General features: G+C 38.9%; 1 protein-coding gene across 1 annotated transcript in view; it reads left to right on the forward strand.

Annotated features, from left to right (window-relative positions):
- RNF144A (ring finger protein 144A) overlaps positions 1 to 6,283 on the forward strand; it is an 85,929-nt gene extending 79,646 nt beyond the window's left edge. Inside the window, exon 7 of the mRNA XM_006863977.1 lies at positions 6,152 to 6,283. Within this exon, the coding sequence (XP_006864039.1) occupies positions 6,152 to 6,283 (132 nt within the window). The remainder of the gene's footprint in view (positions 1 to 6,151) is intronic.
- Positions 6,284 to 16,294: the final 10,011 nt, after the last annotated feature.

Raw genomic sequence — 16,294 nt, forward strand, 5'->3', positions numbered from 1 at the left:
AGGAAGGAAGGAAGGAAGGAAGGAAGGAAGGAAGGAAGGAAGGAAGGAAAGAAAGGTGACTTGGAATCTGAAAACCAATTTATGCTCTCTTCAGGTTGCCCTGTGACCTTTCTCCCAAAGAGAGGTATCAGGAGTCAGGCAGCACCTTGGCAACCTGGTACATCTTTCCCTCCCTTTTAACTGTACTCTGTGGATTCCCTGACCCATCCATTTTCAAATTCTTATACGTCCCTGACCATTTCTTCTTGACATCCACCTTTTGTCTCCTTTTTACTCAGTGACCTGTGAATCTGCCAGTTTGTTGTTACTGTGGTGGTTTTTATGTTACTGTGGTGCTTTTTGTGTTACTGTAATGGCTTTTGTGTCACTGTGTTAATGGAAGTTTTGCCACGGGTGTTTTAAATGCTAGCAGGATCATCCATGATCGACAGGTGATTGAAGGAAGACTCACTAACAAACTGCAGTATACAGACAACATAACCTTGCTTGCTGAAAGCAAAGAACACTTGAAATCTTAAGATGAAGACCAAAGACTGTAGCCTTCAGTATGGATTGCACTGCAATGTAAAAACAAAGATCCTCACAACTGGAGGACTGGCTTGTGATTCGTTCTTTTGTGTTTAGGATCACTGTGAGTCAGAGCCAACTTGACAGATCCTAACAATAACAAAAACTTCTAATTACACTTTAAATGGATGGATTTTATTGTTTGTATTTTCTTCTGAATATAGTGTTCCTTTCTAGGAGATATATTCACTTTTATTATTTTAAACAACTTCTAGAGACTGATGTTCCTGAAATCTGTACTTTACTTTGCCCTATAGCTTTAGGTTCATGTACCACCCACCTCATAGATACCCTTATCTGAAGGTCTTCTAGTTCCCTCAAACATTGTCTATACAAATAGAGCTTATAGTACCCCTCAATCATTAGCAAGACCATATAACTACTCTCCCATATACATAAATAGCACATAAACTGCTTCTTTACCTCCCATAGGTACGTATTCCGCAAACTTTGCTCATTTTGTTTCCTAAACACCATTTCAAGCTGTGCCTTTACTTTCCATCTTCTTACTTCATCAGCCAGTCTGGGCCTCCCTGTGAGTATTACACTCTTTTCATGGTCTTCTTGATCCATCTTTTCCAATCCTCTGGTCTTATCCTCCACAAAGTCACTATAACAGTCTTAAACACAAAAAGCACAGAATGAACCATGGTGCTTCTATACTTAAAACCCTTCATTGGTTTCACAGCAAGATGAATGTTAAGCATCTTATCAAAGTATCTGGGACTCTTTGTGATTTGGTCCCTGCCGATTCTGGACTGTGTCATCTTATATAATTATGTATGTATATTTCTTGTTGCCTCTTCCCTCTGATACATGATCTAAGATTCTGTCTTGTAATAAAGCCTCAGTCAAATTCTTGTCTGAGTAACTCTTGCTTGATCCATTACCTTCTCAAGGAAGTCTTTCTTAATTGTGATATCTGTTTTAAGGACCTTAAATTTAAAAAGAAGTTTTTACCCATTCATAATTATTTGTGTATCTACAAACAGGTAAACCCATAGTTTTTAAGACAAACAAAATTATAATACTCTTTGATTCTACAGTTCAGAGCAGACAGAGAGGAATTATATAGAAAGAACAGAAATATAACTTTCACCCAAATCACAATTACAAAATTAAAAAAGAATATAGCAACATAGTAATGTCCTTGAATGTTGTTAAGAGAAAAGCAGATAACAGAGCCTTATTCATGATTGCGTTTTAGGTTTCTATGTACATAAAATGGGAGCATTGTAGCTCTGCACAATAAACACTGGAGTTTGAAACACAAGGTCCAAAGATCGAGACCTTGCTCCTCATGAAAAAGATAAGGCTCTCTGCATAGGCGAAGATTTAAAGCCTTGGAAACCCTATACAGGGTCTCTATGAGTCAGAACCACCTTGACGGCACTTAATAACAAATGTACATAAAACAATATCGATGGAATCTTCACCAGTGGGTCAATAATGCTATCTCAGGTACTGAGATTGTATGAAATTTTTTGTTTCTTTGTGCTTTCCTTTAGTTTTTCTTTGTGACAACATGTATGATTCATTTACATAGTGAAAGTAACATCATTTTTAATGAATTAGAAATTTCCTCTGAAAATATATTAAAAAGACAAACAAAAATGATAGGGAGACAAAAAATACCAAACATTCAGTAAGAACTGAGCACATTGCTATTCCTGTGACCTTAGTTAACTCCCCTCCTTGGATGGCATAAATGGTTTGTATTTAACTACTAACCTAAACATTGACAGTTCCTATCTACTCAGTAGTGCTAAGGAAGAAAAGCCACCAACACTCATAGAAGCAGCAGTCAAGAAAGCAAATTATGCATTTATTGCATTAGGCAAATCTGTGGCACAAAACCTCTTTAAGTTATTCAAAAACAAAGATGCCAGTTTGAGCACTATGGTGCACCCGACCTACGCCATGATCTTTTTAATAGCCTCATATGCATGTGAAAGTTGGACAATGAATAAGGAAGACCATAGAAGAATGATGCATTTGATTATGGTGTTGGAGAAGAATATTGAAGGTAACATTTACTACCAGAAGAACAAACAAGTCTGTGTTGCAAGAAATACAGAATACTCTTTAGAAGTCAATATGGCCAAACTTTTTCTGTCACACTTGGGACATATTGTCAGGAAGAACCATTCCCTGGAGAAGGACATCATGTTTAGTAAAGTGGAGGGTCAGCAAAAAAGAGAGAGATTTCCAATGACTTGGATTGGGATAGTGGTCCAAGTGTAACAACTATTGTGTGGCTGGGTCAGGGCCAAGCAGTATTTTGTTCTGTTAAGCATAAGGTTGCTAAAAGTCAGAACCAACTCAATGGCACCACCAACAACAACAGCTGGGGAGCAAAGATAAATTCTCAGCATTAGTACAGCCTATTTTTGTCATGTCAGTAATGAGCTATAACAACTTTTATAGGGTTTTCCAGGATTGGCTAAACTGCAGACCTTGGGGTTACCTGTCTAGTGTTTACTTATCAGTGACATACCAGGACCCATAGCACAGCCTAATATATATTATACATTATAAACACATTGGAGTCGTGGTGTGGTGCTGTGGGTTAATGCACTGGACTGCAAAGTAGGTCTGAACTTCAAGGTTGGCAGTTCTAGCTTACCAGCTGCTCCTCAGAAACCCCATTCAGGGTTGCTATGAGTCAGAACCAACTTGATGGTAATTAATACCAACAACAATAAATACATTATGACATGTGTATGAACATGTGTGTATCTGTATATGCTCGTCTCTGAGCTAGTTTTAAGGCACTCTGGTAGCGTAGTGGTTACAAATCAGGCTGCTAACCTTAGGGTCAGCAGTTCAAAACTACCAGCTGTTCCACAGGAGAAAGATGAGGCTTTTTGCTCCCATAAAGATTTACAGCCTTGGAAACCCTGTACAGTGTCTCTATGAGTCGGAACCGACTCCACGGCACAATAACAACAATGCTGGTTTTTCGGAGTCCGGTGTGGCGCTGTGGGTTAATGCGCCAGACTACAAAGCCATTTGAACTGCAAGGTTGGCGGTTCAAGCTCACTAGCCACTCCTTGGAAAGCCTATACAGGGTCGCTAGGTATTAGAACTGACTGGATGGCACATAACAACAAAACAGCATGCTGATTTTCAGGCTGAAATTTAAGTCACACATCTGTGATACTTTAACACTAACATCAATGCACGCAAGCGTGGCAGCAGTAGTGAGGTTGGCCCAGGATCGGGCATTGTTTCGTTCTGCTGTGCATAAGGTCGCTATGGGTCAGTACCGACACAATGGCACCTAACAGCAACAAAAAATAGAGTTGATAATGACCTTTTTGAAATCCCTTTATTTGCTTATTTTATAGCTAAGAAAACAGAGACCTGGAAAACCAAAAACCAAGTCCACTGCCTTGAGTTCACGCTGACTTATAGTGACCAAATAAGGTAGAACAAAACTGTCCCCTAGGGTTTTCAAGGCTGTGAATCTTCCCAGGAGCATCACCCTTGTATCATCCTACACACCCTCTCTCCAGCCAGCATGGCTGTTCTTACCCACTTGTTGTTGTTAAATGTTGTTGACTTGCCGCCAACTCATAGCATCCATTATAGGGTTTACAAGGAGTGACTGATGGGTTTGAACTGCCAACCTTGTGGTTACAAATCCAGCGTTTATCCTACAGCACCATACCAGAACTCTGTTCTGACCCATAGTGATCCTATCTATATAGGGTTTCTGAGGCAATAAATCTTTCGAGGAGCAGAAAGCCTCACCTTCTTCCACAGAGCAGCTGTTGGGTTTGAACTGCAGACCTTGCCGTTCGCAGTCCAGTGCTTATCCTGTAGTACCACCAGAGCTCCTTTTGCAGGAGCAGACATCCTCATCTTTTCCCCATGCAGTGAGTGGGCTGGTGAGTTTGAATTGCCAACCTTGCAGGTAGCAGCCTAATACTTAACCCACTGTGCCACTGGGGCACCCACCTTCTGAGGCTGGGCTTTGGCAAGGATGCAGGACCAAATCTCTGTCATTCAGTCAATTCTGACTCATAGTGATCATATTTAGGGTTTTTGAGACAAAAATCTTTATAGAAACTAAAAACTTCATCTTTCTTCCCCAGAGAACCTGGTAGGTTTGAACTGCTGACCTTGAAGTTAGCAGTTCAGTTTTATGTTACAGCATCATACTAGGACTTCTCTGAGGTAAAGGAGTAAATTCTCTAAGATTTACAGTGTTTAGATTAGAACTACATGCCAGGGTTCTTTCATGCACTTACTTCTTTGAACACCAGATGGTGGTCTTACTCTATCTTCAGATCTCGATTCTGCACATTTTTCCGGCCTGTGAGGGATGCACCTGATAAATGTGACTAGTCAGAAGCACAAATTTTATGCTACTTTGACCAATAACATTGCCTGGTTTAGATGATGCATCAGTACACTTGAGGCTTATTCTTTCCAAATTTTACTCATACTTGATTTTAAAACAGAAAGCATAATACCTAAAAGTTTTATGTTGTACTTCATACTCCAGGAATAATGTGAATTTGATCATTCCCTGATACATTGTGTTGTGTGTCTTTCCCTGCACCCCCCACCGCTTGTCAAGACGGCTATGCCAATCTTCCTTCTATAGCAACCATCCACTCATCTTTATAATTTCAGTCATTTTCCACTGTAAACTCTCCTTTCTCATAGTGTATTTAGGTGCTCTATCCCTTGGATTTTCTTTGCACCTTGAACATGAGTCCATGATAGCAGTTTACATAAAAGGCAATCAGTTTATTAAATCTCCATCTTTTTTCCACCAGACGAGGTGCTCCTTAAAGGCCAAGATCTTATGTACATCTTTATTTGCAATGCTTAATTCAGTGTAGGACTTCTAGTGTGTCTCTGTGGATCAGCACTGGACTGTGAACCACAAGGTTGGCAATTCAAACCCACCAGTTGGCTCCTCAGAAACCCTATACCTCATTCGTTATGAATGAGAACCAACTTGATGGCACTTAACAACAACAGTACAACATCTGGGTCCCTGGTGGCATAGTGGGTTACAGGTTGGACTGCTAACCATAATATCAGTAGTTCAAATCCACCAGCCATCCTCAGGAGAAAGATGAGATTTTCTAAGGAGCTCTGGTAGCATAAGTGGTTATGAATAGGACTACAAGCCTCAAGGTCAGCCGTTCGAAATTACCGGCTGTTCCATGGGAGAAAGAAGAAGCTTTCTGCTCCCATAAAGATTTACAGCCTTGGAAACCCTGTACAGGATCATTATGAGTCACATAACAACCTAAAAATGTTTACAGCCAGAGAAACCCTGTACAGGGTCACTATGAGTTGAAAGGGTCTTCGCAGCACACCACAGGATGTTTGGCTAAGCAATTGTTCAGGGGAAGCTTGTTGGTTCATTGCGTGTGGTTGGATATATGTCTGAGGACATGTATATATGAAAATGGGGGAACAATAGAGAGAGAGAGGGAAGGGAAGGCATTATGGGCAGATTGATAAGTGGATGGATAGGTGATTATGTGGTTTGCATTTCAGCTGCAGAAGCTACAGACCAGCACACCTAATCTTCCGTTCCTTTGTTGTTTCGTTCCAGGTCGTGGGTATTTTTGCTGGATTTGGGCTCCTGCTCTTGGTGGCCTCACCTTTCCTGCTCCTGGCCACTCCATTTGTACTGTGCTGCAAGTGCAAGTGCAGTAAAGGGGATGATGACCCGTTGCCCACCTAGAGGATGGCAAGATGCTGGAACAAGATCCCTGCCTCCGGGAAGCATGACTCTTCCCCTATCACTAAATACACCCCTCTCTTCCCCTCTCACTAAACATCTTTCTTGCCTTATGTGCCCCATTGAGCTTCACAGCGTCATGCTGGATGCCATGATTTCAGGGACTGATATCAGAACGTTTGCCAAGGCCCCAGCTGTAGCCCACTAGGCACGTGGAGGTAGGGCACATAATGACAAAATCAGTCTCTGCCAACCTGACCAGGGAGGTGCTGTAAAAAGAATGCTGGGCAGTTTTCTCCTTGTGATGGATGATAGACTAGAAACGTCTAATAGTATAGCCTAAGAAACCTTCTCATATAAAGCATTCTCCCATTTCCTTATTGGCATCAAGATGGTGTCTTGTTGTTGAGAGAAGAAGTCTTTTAAGGATTGCAACTCACTTCAGACAGAATCCAATTATTCCAACTTGAGAAATCACTCTGTGTATGACAACTGTTTTTATTACTAATGACATTTAGTAAAATCTTTCTAGAAGGCTTTTTTTTTTTCCAATTCAGTAGTGAAAATCAACAAGGTGCATATAAACCATCCTATGCCTTTCTTAAATTTTACATTTTAAAGGTTATAGCTAAATGATTTTTCTGGCTTGGATAGTTTTCAAGAGTTTTAGAAAGCATTATGTGCTTTTTTTTTTTTCCTTTCCCTTGAAACTTGTAATGACTTTCAGAAAGCTGTAAGTTGTGTTTTGTTAAAAATGTGATTTCTATAAAGTTGTGTATCTTTGAAAATACTGACATGTTTAAAGAAACATCTCTATCATTAGTCTGGGTTTGCCTTTTGTTTTTTCTCTCTTAGTGGATTGAAATAAGTTTATAGGGCTCAGAACTTCTCACCTAGGTACCAGCAGCTCCCCTTTTTTAATGTCTTGAAATCAGAGGTTTTATTTTGAAATAGCTCCATTAACGATGATTATAGTCTAGTCGCTTGCCTCGGTCTCTCTCAATAGACTATCAGCATTATTATTCCTGGGTAGACGTGAACTAGAGAATTCTTGGTGACTGGAAAGAGGTTTCTAGATTTTTTCACTTTCTTTTCTTTAAATGAGTTAATTATTTAGCAGAAGTCATATGCCTTACATAGTTCCAAGTCTTGTTGCTACTAATTTTCACCCTCCAGCAAAATCCCTACATTTCATATAGTCATTTTCATTTGAGGATTTTACCACTTGATCTTTTGCAGGCCTGTGTGTGACTGTTACCATGGCATCAAATTGCACTAATCAATAAGAAAACACAAATTACTCCATTAATTGACCCTGAAACCTAAAGAAAGTGTATTCTTTAAAGAGAGTTGACTTCAGAATGACCTTGAAAGCTACACGTACTTTTAAAGCATTAAATATACATTGTTTAAAAAGAACAGAAAGGCAAATATTTTAGACTCATTATCATGGGATTTTATTTTATTGCTTATGAAGAGTCAACAGATAATGAAACAAAAGCAAAGCCTGACTTTTTCATAGGTATTTGTTCGTTGTAGGTATTTAAAAAATAATAATAATAAATTTCTGCACTTGTATAGCCATCTAAGGTCCTATCTTACCTTCTCCATGTAGAAACATCTATTTTGTTTCATAAAAATGTAATTGGTTAAAAGAAACAGGATCACTTCACTTGACACCTATAGTATTTATTTTCTTTATGAAAATGAAGCCATTTAGAAAACCAGTGTGTGTCAAAATCAATATTCTTTTCAAAAAATTCTTATGGTTACAAGTTTAGAATTCATGAACTATAAAAGAACATACCTAAAATTATCATTGTCGATGAAGTCTGGGCAGTGAGTCTCTGTAGTCAGAGATGTTGTGACAAGGTCACTTGGTATGATAACATTTCTGGAAAGGATGCCAACTCCATGAGACCTGAAGATGAATCCAATGGCCCAGTGAAAGCTGGACTAGAGACCTCAGCCTGTGATTTATGAATCCAGCCAGTGATCTGTAAACTGCTTATCAAAGATAGCAGCCTGTTTTCAGTGGAACATGGTGCAGGTTTTCACTACATTCCAGTCCATACTGCCAATAATACCTGTTGCCCATTGCACAATCCATAGTCCACCTCTCCTTTGGGGAAGGGCTCAGAGCCTTTGGAAAGGTTGCATTCTCTAGGTTAGAGTTTAAATTCCTTTATTCCCAGAGGGATGGGTGGGTTTTCTAGATTAGAAAAGCCTGTGACTCAACCGTATACATCAAGAGAACACCCAGCATCATTGTGCCTTTACTTCCAGTGTGTTTCACAAGCACTTGGTTGGACCTGGATAGGAACCACAAAGAATACAAGACCAAAGGCAAAGAGTCCTTATTGGCAATCAAAATAGCACCTACTTATTCAGAATTTTCTCACTGAACGTGTCTCAGTTTTCTCTGTTAGACTTAGTCACAATAAAACTAAAACTGTCCATGTCCTAGTTACCAGCAAGATCACATTTATATACTTACCTAAACATTCATTTAACATCATCAGATTTATTTTCTTTTAGAAAGGAAAACCATAGTCATTTTGCATGGTGATATAACATTAACCGTGCATGTTATAAATAGGACATGGGAAGTTGGTCCTAGATATAGATTGTGACCTAACTGTCACTTCCCAAGTAAAACATGGAGAGTTCTACATTAAATAGATGAACTTGTTCCTGTTTTTCAAAATAGTCTTTCTTAATAGAAAAATGACTTTCACTTTCACAGATGGTTTTCATGTCGATACTCTGGAAGCACAAATATGATTGTGAAGCCCCTTAAACCCTGAATAGTAGAAGGAGAAGACCCTTAGCCTTTAGCCATGGCTTTCTGTACTGCAGGGGTAGACCATGGAGGGCCTGGGTGACCTGTAAGTTGACCTGTAAGTCCCTTTGGCAATAGACCACATCATGAGATTTTTATTGGGCTTGATGGTCCCTCTATTTGGCTGTTTAGTACTCATGTAACTCAGCCAGACAAGCTTTCAATCCTTACACAAGGTCATGGCCTTCAGAGAAGGAGTCAATATAGACATTTATACACCAGAGATTGATTTAAGATCAAAACCTTTGAATGTATGAATTGCTGTCCAGACCAGTTCTTCCTTAACTCCCAGGGGTAGCTGTGCACTTAAGACCCAGCATCTGCCACTTTGGGCAAGTTTAAAAGTGAAACAAGTTCTCTTCACAGCCTATTATTCCATAAAACTGATTTATAGCCTAGTCCAATTTCTGAATAGAGCACAGGGCTCCTGGGAAAAGAAATGATCAGAGATATAAAAAATTACTTAAAGAAAAGTTACTTAACAAATCAGAAGAGAATTAAGAAATTAAAATAAATTAAAAATTAAGAAATTAGGAAGAACCTGTGTGGGCTTTTTGTATATTTCCCAGATTTTCATTTATTAATAAGTATATCTATATATAGGAGTCCTGTTGTGGAGCTGTAGGATAGGCACTAGACTGCTAATTACAAGGATGGTGGTTCAAACCCACCAGCCACTCCTTGGAAACCCTATACAGGGTCCCTATGAGTTGACATGATGACATTTAGTAACAATGACATTTGTATATATACATAAATCACATTATAAGGGAAAACATTTTGCATGTATCAAGCTTCATGAAGGTTTCTTAAAAATATACCAAAGCTTGTTTATTTCTTATGATTAGCCCAACTCCTTATAAAAATAAACAAAATGAAGAGATAATGACTGGTATAGATAAAAATGCCAAATGGAACAAAGGGTTCTGCAGTAAAACATCATTGTGAATGCATTACACCTAGAAGAGCATGCTGTTTAAGGATTGAAAATGCTATGGTCTCCCTCACTTTTTTATTTCTATAATCCTGTCTTCCATGATTTCAGGAGCCTTCAGTTAGTAGTAGATACATGCCACATACTGGAAAACTTTTTTTTTTTTTTTTGTACTTTGCTCAGTTTACCATGGGTGTATTTTAATCTTGTATAAAAATATGCATGAATGAGTCATGCACATGTATACATATGTATTTGACAAGTGGTGGTAAAAAAAAAACAAAAAAACAACAAATTTGGTTTGTGTTTTTGATGTCAGTACATTTTGTGCCACTAACACTGTGATGTATAAAGGAGCTGTTTGAATGCCTTTTAAGTTGTGTTTTGTACTTTGGAATCATACGGAAACGTTTGATTTGTAAATCCAATACATATTTTAAATGTATTGTGTCTTATGTAGTCTGTGCCCCTGTTAGAAGGGATTTCTTTTTAAAGATATTTTGACTGGAATACAGGTTACTTTTGTAAATTTGGTTTGACTCAGTCTTTTGTAGATAAGTTACTTTGAAGATCTTATGGGTTGGAGGTGGGGAAGGAAAGGGATCATACACCACTGGGAAAACTGCTTTTGTATGCTGATACTGCTCTTTCAGGAATACTCTCAAGTCCAGGATGCCAAAATGATTTGGGTTACTCAGTAAGTACCCACTCATCTATCCCCTGCTTCTTCCTGATGGTGTCAAACTAGGAAAGCAGCATCCATAAGCATCCTCACATTAGGTACTTTGCCTCCATCCACAAAGAGAATTTCCATACGAGCTTCAAATTGTATAAAATAGTTCCCTGCTGTTGTTGTTATTGTTATGTGCTGTGGAGTCGGTTCCGACTCATAGCGACCCTACACAGAATTTCCGAGGCTGTAAATCTTTACGGGAGCAGACCACCTCATCTTTCTCCCGCGGAACTGCTGGTAGTTTCGAACTGCTGACTTTGCGGCTCACAGCCCGATTCGTAACCAGTACGCTACCAGAGAGGGAGTAAAAATTCATTTAAAAATTAGGGTGTTTTATTGATTGGTTTTCTGCTAGAGGCAAGTATGTACAATAAATATGGACATTCTTTAATAAGAAAAATAGTAGATAGTAGCCATGAAGTCAAGTCCAGCTGTTTAGTGACCTTTTGTACAACAGAAGAAAATGTTGCTCTGTCTTCTAAAGCAATGGCATAAGAAACCTTAGTAACCCTAATGTCTTAATATTTTACCTTTATTTTCATCCATGCCACCTAAATTTTATGAAAGAATATATATGTACGTTAGTCCTGGTGTAGAGCTGTGGGTTAAGGTGCTGGGCTGCAAGGTCTGTTTGACTTGCAAGGTCATGGTTCAAACCTAGCTGCTCCTCTAAAGTCCTACACAGGGATGCTATGGGTCGGAACCAACTCGTTGGCACTTAACAATAATAAAAACTAGGAAAGTACTGTTGAGTTGGTTCCGACTCATAGTGACCCTGCATGGAGTTTACAAGTCTCTAAATCTTTGGGGAACCAGAAAGCCTCAAACCAAAGACTTTGTGTTCCAAGTCCAGTGTTTATAGTACAGCACCACCATGCTTCCCTAGGAGGAATGTTATTGTTAAGTGCAATCCAGTAAGTTCTGTCTCTTAGCAACCCTTTGTGCAGGGGTGGTGAACCTTTTTTCTGCTGAAATTTTGCAGGCCATTCAAAATTATCAACTTTGGCCTACTATATTTGGTCAAACGTTTAATTAATTCATCCCTAAAGTGATGACTGGAACTACGGTTGCCTTGGCAGGGCCAAACTAGACAATTTCATGGGCCTTATATGCCCACAGGCTGGAAGTTCCCCACCCCTGATGTATATAGGGTTTCCAAGGAGTGGCGGGTGGGTTTGAACCATTGACCTTGTGATTCAAAACGACCTTGTGGTCCAGTGCTTATCCTATAGCGCCACACTAGCTATGTGTTTAGTGAGGAGCCCTGGTTGCTCGAGGAGCGGCTGCTAACCTTTCAGTTCAAAACGACTGTGCAGTGCAGAGAATTAACCCACAGCACCACACCAGGACTCCTAAAGATTCTTTACTGTTGTTGTTATGTGCCGGATAGTCAGTTCTGACCCATAGCGACCCTGTGTAGGGCTTACATGGGGTGACTAGTGAACTTGAATCGCTGACATATGGTTCAAACTGACTGCAGTCCAGCGCATTATCCCACAGCGCCATAAGAAGACACTTATAGGAATTCAATTTACAGGGTACTGAAGGCCGTGAATACTACTGACTTTGACAGAAAGTGAATATATGCAAAATTATGTTGAAAGTTCACTTCATTGTTTGCAGGCCTTAAGGGAGAATGTAACTGGAGATGTGATTAAATAATCATTTTAACTAGACACTGCCTAAACCAGTGTGTGATTCAGGCATATAATGTGAATGCTATTGTTAGGTACCATTAAGTCTTAACCTCTGAGGTCTAAAAAGCCTGAATTCACATCCCAAGTGGGTGATTCCTTGTGCATTCCTTAAACTAGGAGGGTTAATAACTTCATTTGAATATGACTATAAAAATAGTACTTACTTCACAAGATTGTTCTATGGATAAATGAGGAATTGCAAATAAAACGTAGTATAGTGTAAGGTGATATGCCACATTATGTCATGAATGAATTTAAGCCGTGAAGGTGTATGACAGTTACATCAAGAAGACACACCATATTCCTCGGACTCCAAAACACCACTGGACTATCTTCCCTACCACTGTTATTCTAGGATGCCCAAGACCCTGAGAAGTTCTAATCCCTTCCCTCTGACAACACAATACCTGTTGCCCAATGATTTACCCTGTTGGACCCTACTGACAATGAAAAAAAAAAAAAAAAGGAAAATTATCCATAATGGAAAATCTTTAGTTTGAATCATTCACTTGTTCCACTGAATAAACATCTGGATTTTACGTAATGTAATTTATTTCTCATTAGTTTTCTTTCAGTGTTAAGAGTCACGCTTTGCTCTAGGATCAAAGTACTTGACTTACAAAGTTCTTTCAGAATCACATTAACATTTAATGTATTTTGTATTAAATAAGAAACAGCAGGGATTTGTCTTTTCTCACTTCTCAGAATTTCAATTGATCACGTTTATAAAAGGCCAAAACGATAAAAGGGAATACATTTCAATGACAGATGGACTAGATTTAGGAAATCAGCATTATAAATATGAGCATTTCATATTTGTATCAGCACCTCCTACCATTGTCAGACACATAGAAAAGACTTAATAGATATTTTTGGTTTTTTAAAAAGCAAGATTTCTTCCTGCTTCAAGTGTTCACACATGAGAGTGACTGCCGGGGATGTACGGGGGTGTGAGTTTTTTAACATAGTTAAAAAAAAATAGCCCTTAAAATTAAGCTGGAGGTGTAGGCTTTAAGAAAATCTCATTTTAGGATATAAAAAATTTACTAACATGTATCCAGAACCGGTTATGAAATCACATCGCTTACTACTTTACATGGCTTGTTGGTAATTCTCACATAACAAGGTCTCTTCACACCACAGTGGGATACAAGCACAGAGAGGCTAATTTGCTAAAAGTTACATAAGCTATAAGTGGCTAAGGAGCACAGGTCTATCATATTGAACCACTAATTTTTTTGTTGATGTTTTATTTTGTTTTCCCTATTACTCTGTAATTCCTGTCCTTTTTCTGTCTCACCCTGCTGGCACACAAGGGGACATCGCTCAATAATGTGTTCTCAACTTGTACTCTGTTGTTCTGGGGAGGTTTAAACATTCTGTTTCAAGGAAATGCCACACTGCATGTGAAGACAAAAGGCCCAATCCTACTCATTTTCAAGCCCAATAAATGAATGAGAACATGGCCCTGTATTATATGGAGGGAGAAATAATTACTTCAAGGCACATGCCCTCTGGGATGTTTTCACATATAAAAGCCCAAACAGCCAACTACCAAATTTTCATTCATGTGTTAAAACCTCCATTAAGCAAGAGATGGTACCCACTGAAGGAAAATTTTACTTTCTAGGATAGCATTTTTTTTTTTAACTTTTTTCTTCTTTTTAATGTTTTATTGTGAATTATGTGATAGTTTACATGGAAGAACATTAGCTTTACCTTCATCCTATCATATCATTGCCATGGTTACAATCCCCTCCTGCATCATCAACCAACCAAAGGGTATACCCTGCAAGCCTGCCCCCTGGTCCTCAGCACCCAGCTCCTCTCCTTCTCTGGGTCTAAAGTCCCCAGCCGCTCCATCTCTCCACGACATCATTTCTGCCTCCATCTCTGGCATAACTTATGATAGCATTTTGTTCAGAGAAAAAACTGGTTCTCACAACAACCTGAGAAGGAAAACATTATTGTTGCAATTGTTTGCTTTATAGGTGAGGAAAAGTTAGGCTCAGAATAATTGTCTTGCTCAATAGCAAATAACTAGTTTGTGGCTTGGTGCTAAGGCCCAAACCCCAAACATTTTGTAGAAACAAAGCATAAAAGTTGAGCAAGACATCCAACTTCAAAAGTAAGAACTGGCTAATGGTGCCAGGAGGAACCTTCCTTTAGAAACTGTTTTAAAGAAAATGGAATAGGGGCACACTTATTTGAAAGTTGGGGATTAGTAACTGCATGAACACTTCTTGAAACTGTGTTTCTATGACAGTAATTTGTTTCTTAGGAAAAGAACACCTTGGAAATTGTCATTCTCCACAATCTGAAACAGAATAAAAGGGATGCTTTCATATACTGTACAACCCGTCCCCAAATTATCACATAATAAACTTAAAAAGTTAGGATAATTTGAAAGCTACAAAAGTAAATATCAGCAATTGTACTTATCACTCATTTCTAGAAAAGAGATTCACTGTAATCTAAGGTCAAGTATGAATGCAAGGATGACAGCTAAAACACAGTTCTCTTGGATGCTGCTGACTTTTATGTCAAATATGTAGAGACCTGGACTAATGGTGTGGTATTGTAGGGCCAGCACTGAATTGTGAACCACAAGGTCAGCAGTTCAAACCTACCAGCTGTTCCTTGGAAACTCTACACAGGGTCACCATGAGTCAGAATAAACTTGATGACACAAATGCAGAGACCTGGAGTCATGTTGTGGTGCAAAATAAGTGCTGGATTGCTAACTACAAGGTCAGTGATTTAAACCCATCAATCACCCTTTGGAAATTCTATACAGATCACCATGAGTCAGAACTGAATAAATGGCACTTAACAACAACAACTGGAGTCCTGACGTGGCACTGTAGGATACGCACTAGACGACTAAGTACAAGGTAAGCAATCCAAACCCACTTCTTAAAAACCCTATACAGGGTTGCTATGAGTCAGAACTGACTCTATAACACTTAACAACAACAACATGTACAGACCTATGACAAGCAAAGATACCAAGAGACACAAAGTTTACCTGGACTGTGTCTTTATGGGGATCCAAGTCTAGTGGGAGTTGCAGATTGTAGACAAATTACTGTCCTAAAAGAAAAGAATGTGTAAGGCCCTATGAGAAGACTGAGGAGCAACAACTAATTGGACTCTGAGGAAAGCTGGCGTCTGGGAAGCTTTCACCTGCAACACTCAAATGGTAGAGTGTTGCAGGTGAAACCTTCCCAGGTGCTACCTTTTCCTCAGAGTCCAGTCTGAGAAACTGAGGGACTGGCTCTAGACAGAGCCTGATAAAAAGATAAGAAACCATGGGTGTGAAAGCATAGTATTTTCAGGCAAAATATATTACTTATTGTTTGAATAACAAAATAAGGTTAAGAACAGAAGAATAGGGGAAATCAGCAAATATAAATCATTGATCAGTTGGCAAGAACTTTAGTGAGAAGTGGCATAATTATAAAACTTCACTTTCAAGAAAGGAACCCTCTGGAGTTTTTGTTAGCTGATTCCCACAGGCACACAAGATCCTAAAATACTACCTCCCTGTGATCCACAAAGGGTTTAAAGGACGAAAACTCAACTGCACTCAACTACTTGAAGAGAAGTTTTCAGTGAAAAGACAATTGTAGTTAGAGCTGAATCTATTTCTATATTCTGAACAACTCTGAATACATTGTTGTTGCACAATGAACGTTAAATAATAATTTAATGTTTTTATTAATGACAAAAGAGCAATCAGTATGTTAATGAAACTTGCAGATGATACTGAACTGGGAGTTATTACAAACACCAATTAGGAGAAACA

Source organism: Chrysochloris asiatica, unplaced genomic scaffold (assembly GCF_000296735.1).
Source record: "Chrysochloris asiatica unplaced genomic scaffold, ChrAsi1.0 scaffold00058, whole genome shotgun sequence".
Lineage (NCBI taxonomy): Eukaryota > Metazoa > Chordata > Mammalia > Afrosoricida > Chrysochloridae > Chrysochloris > Chrysochloris asiatica.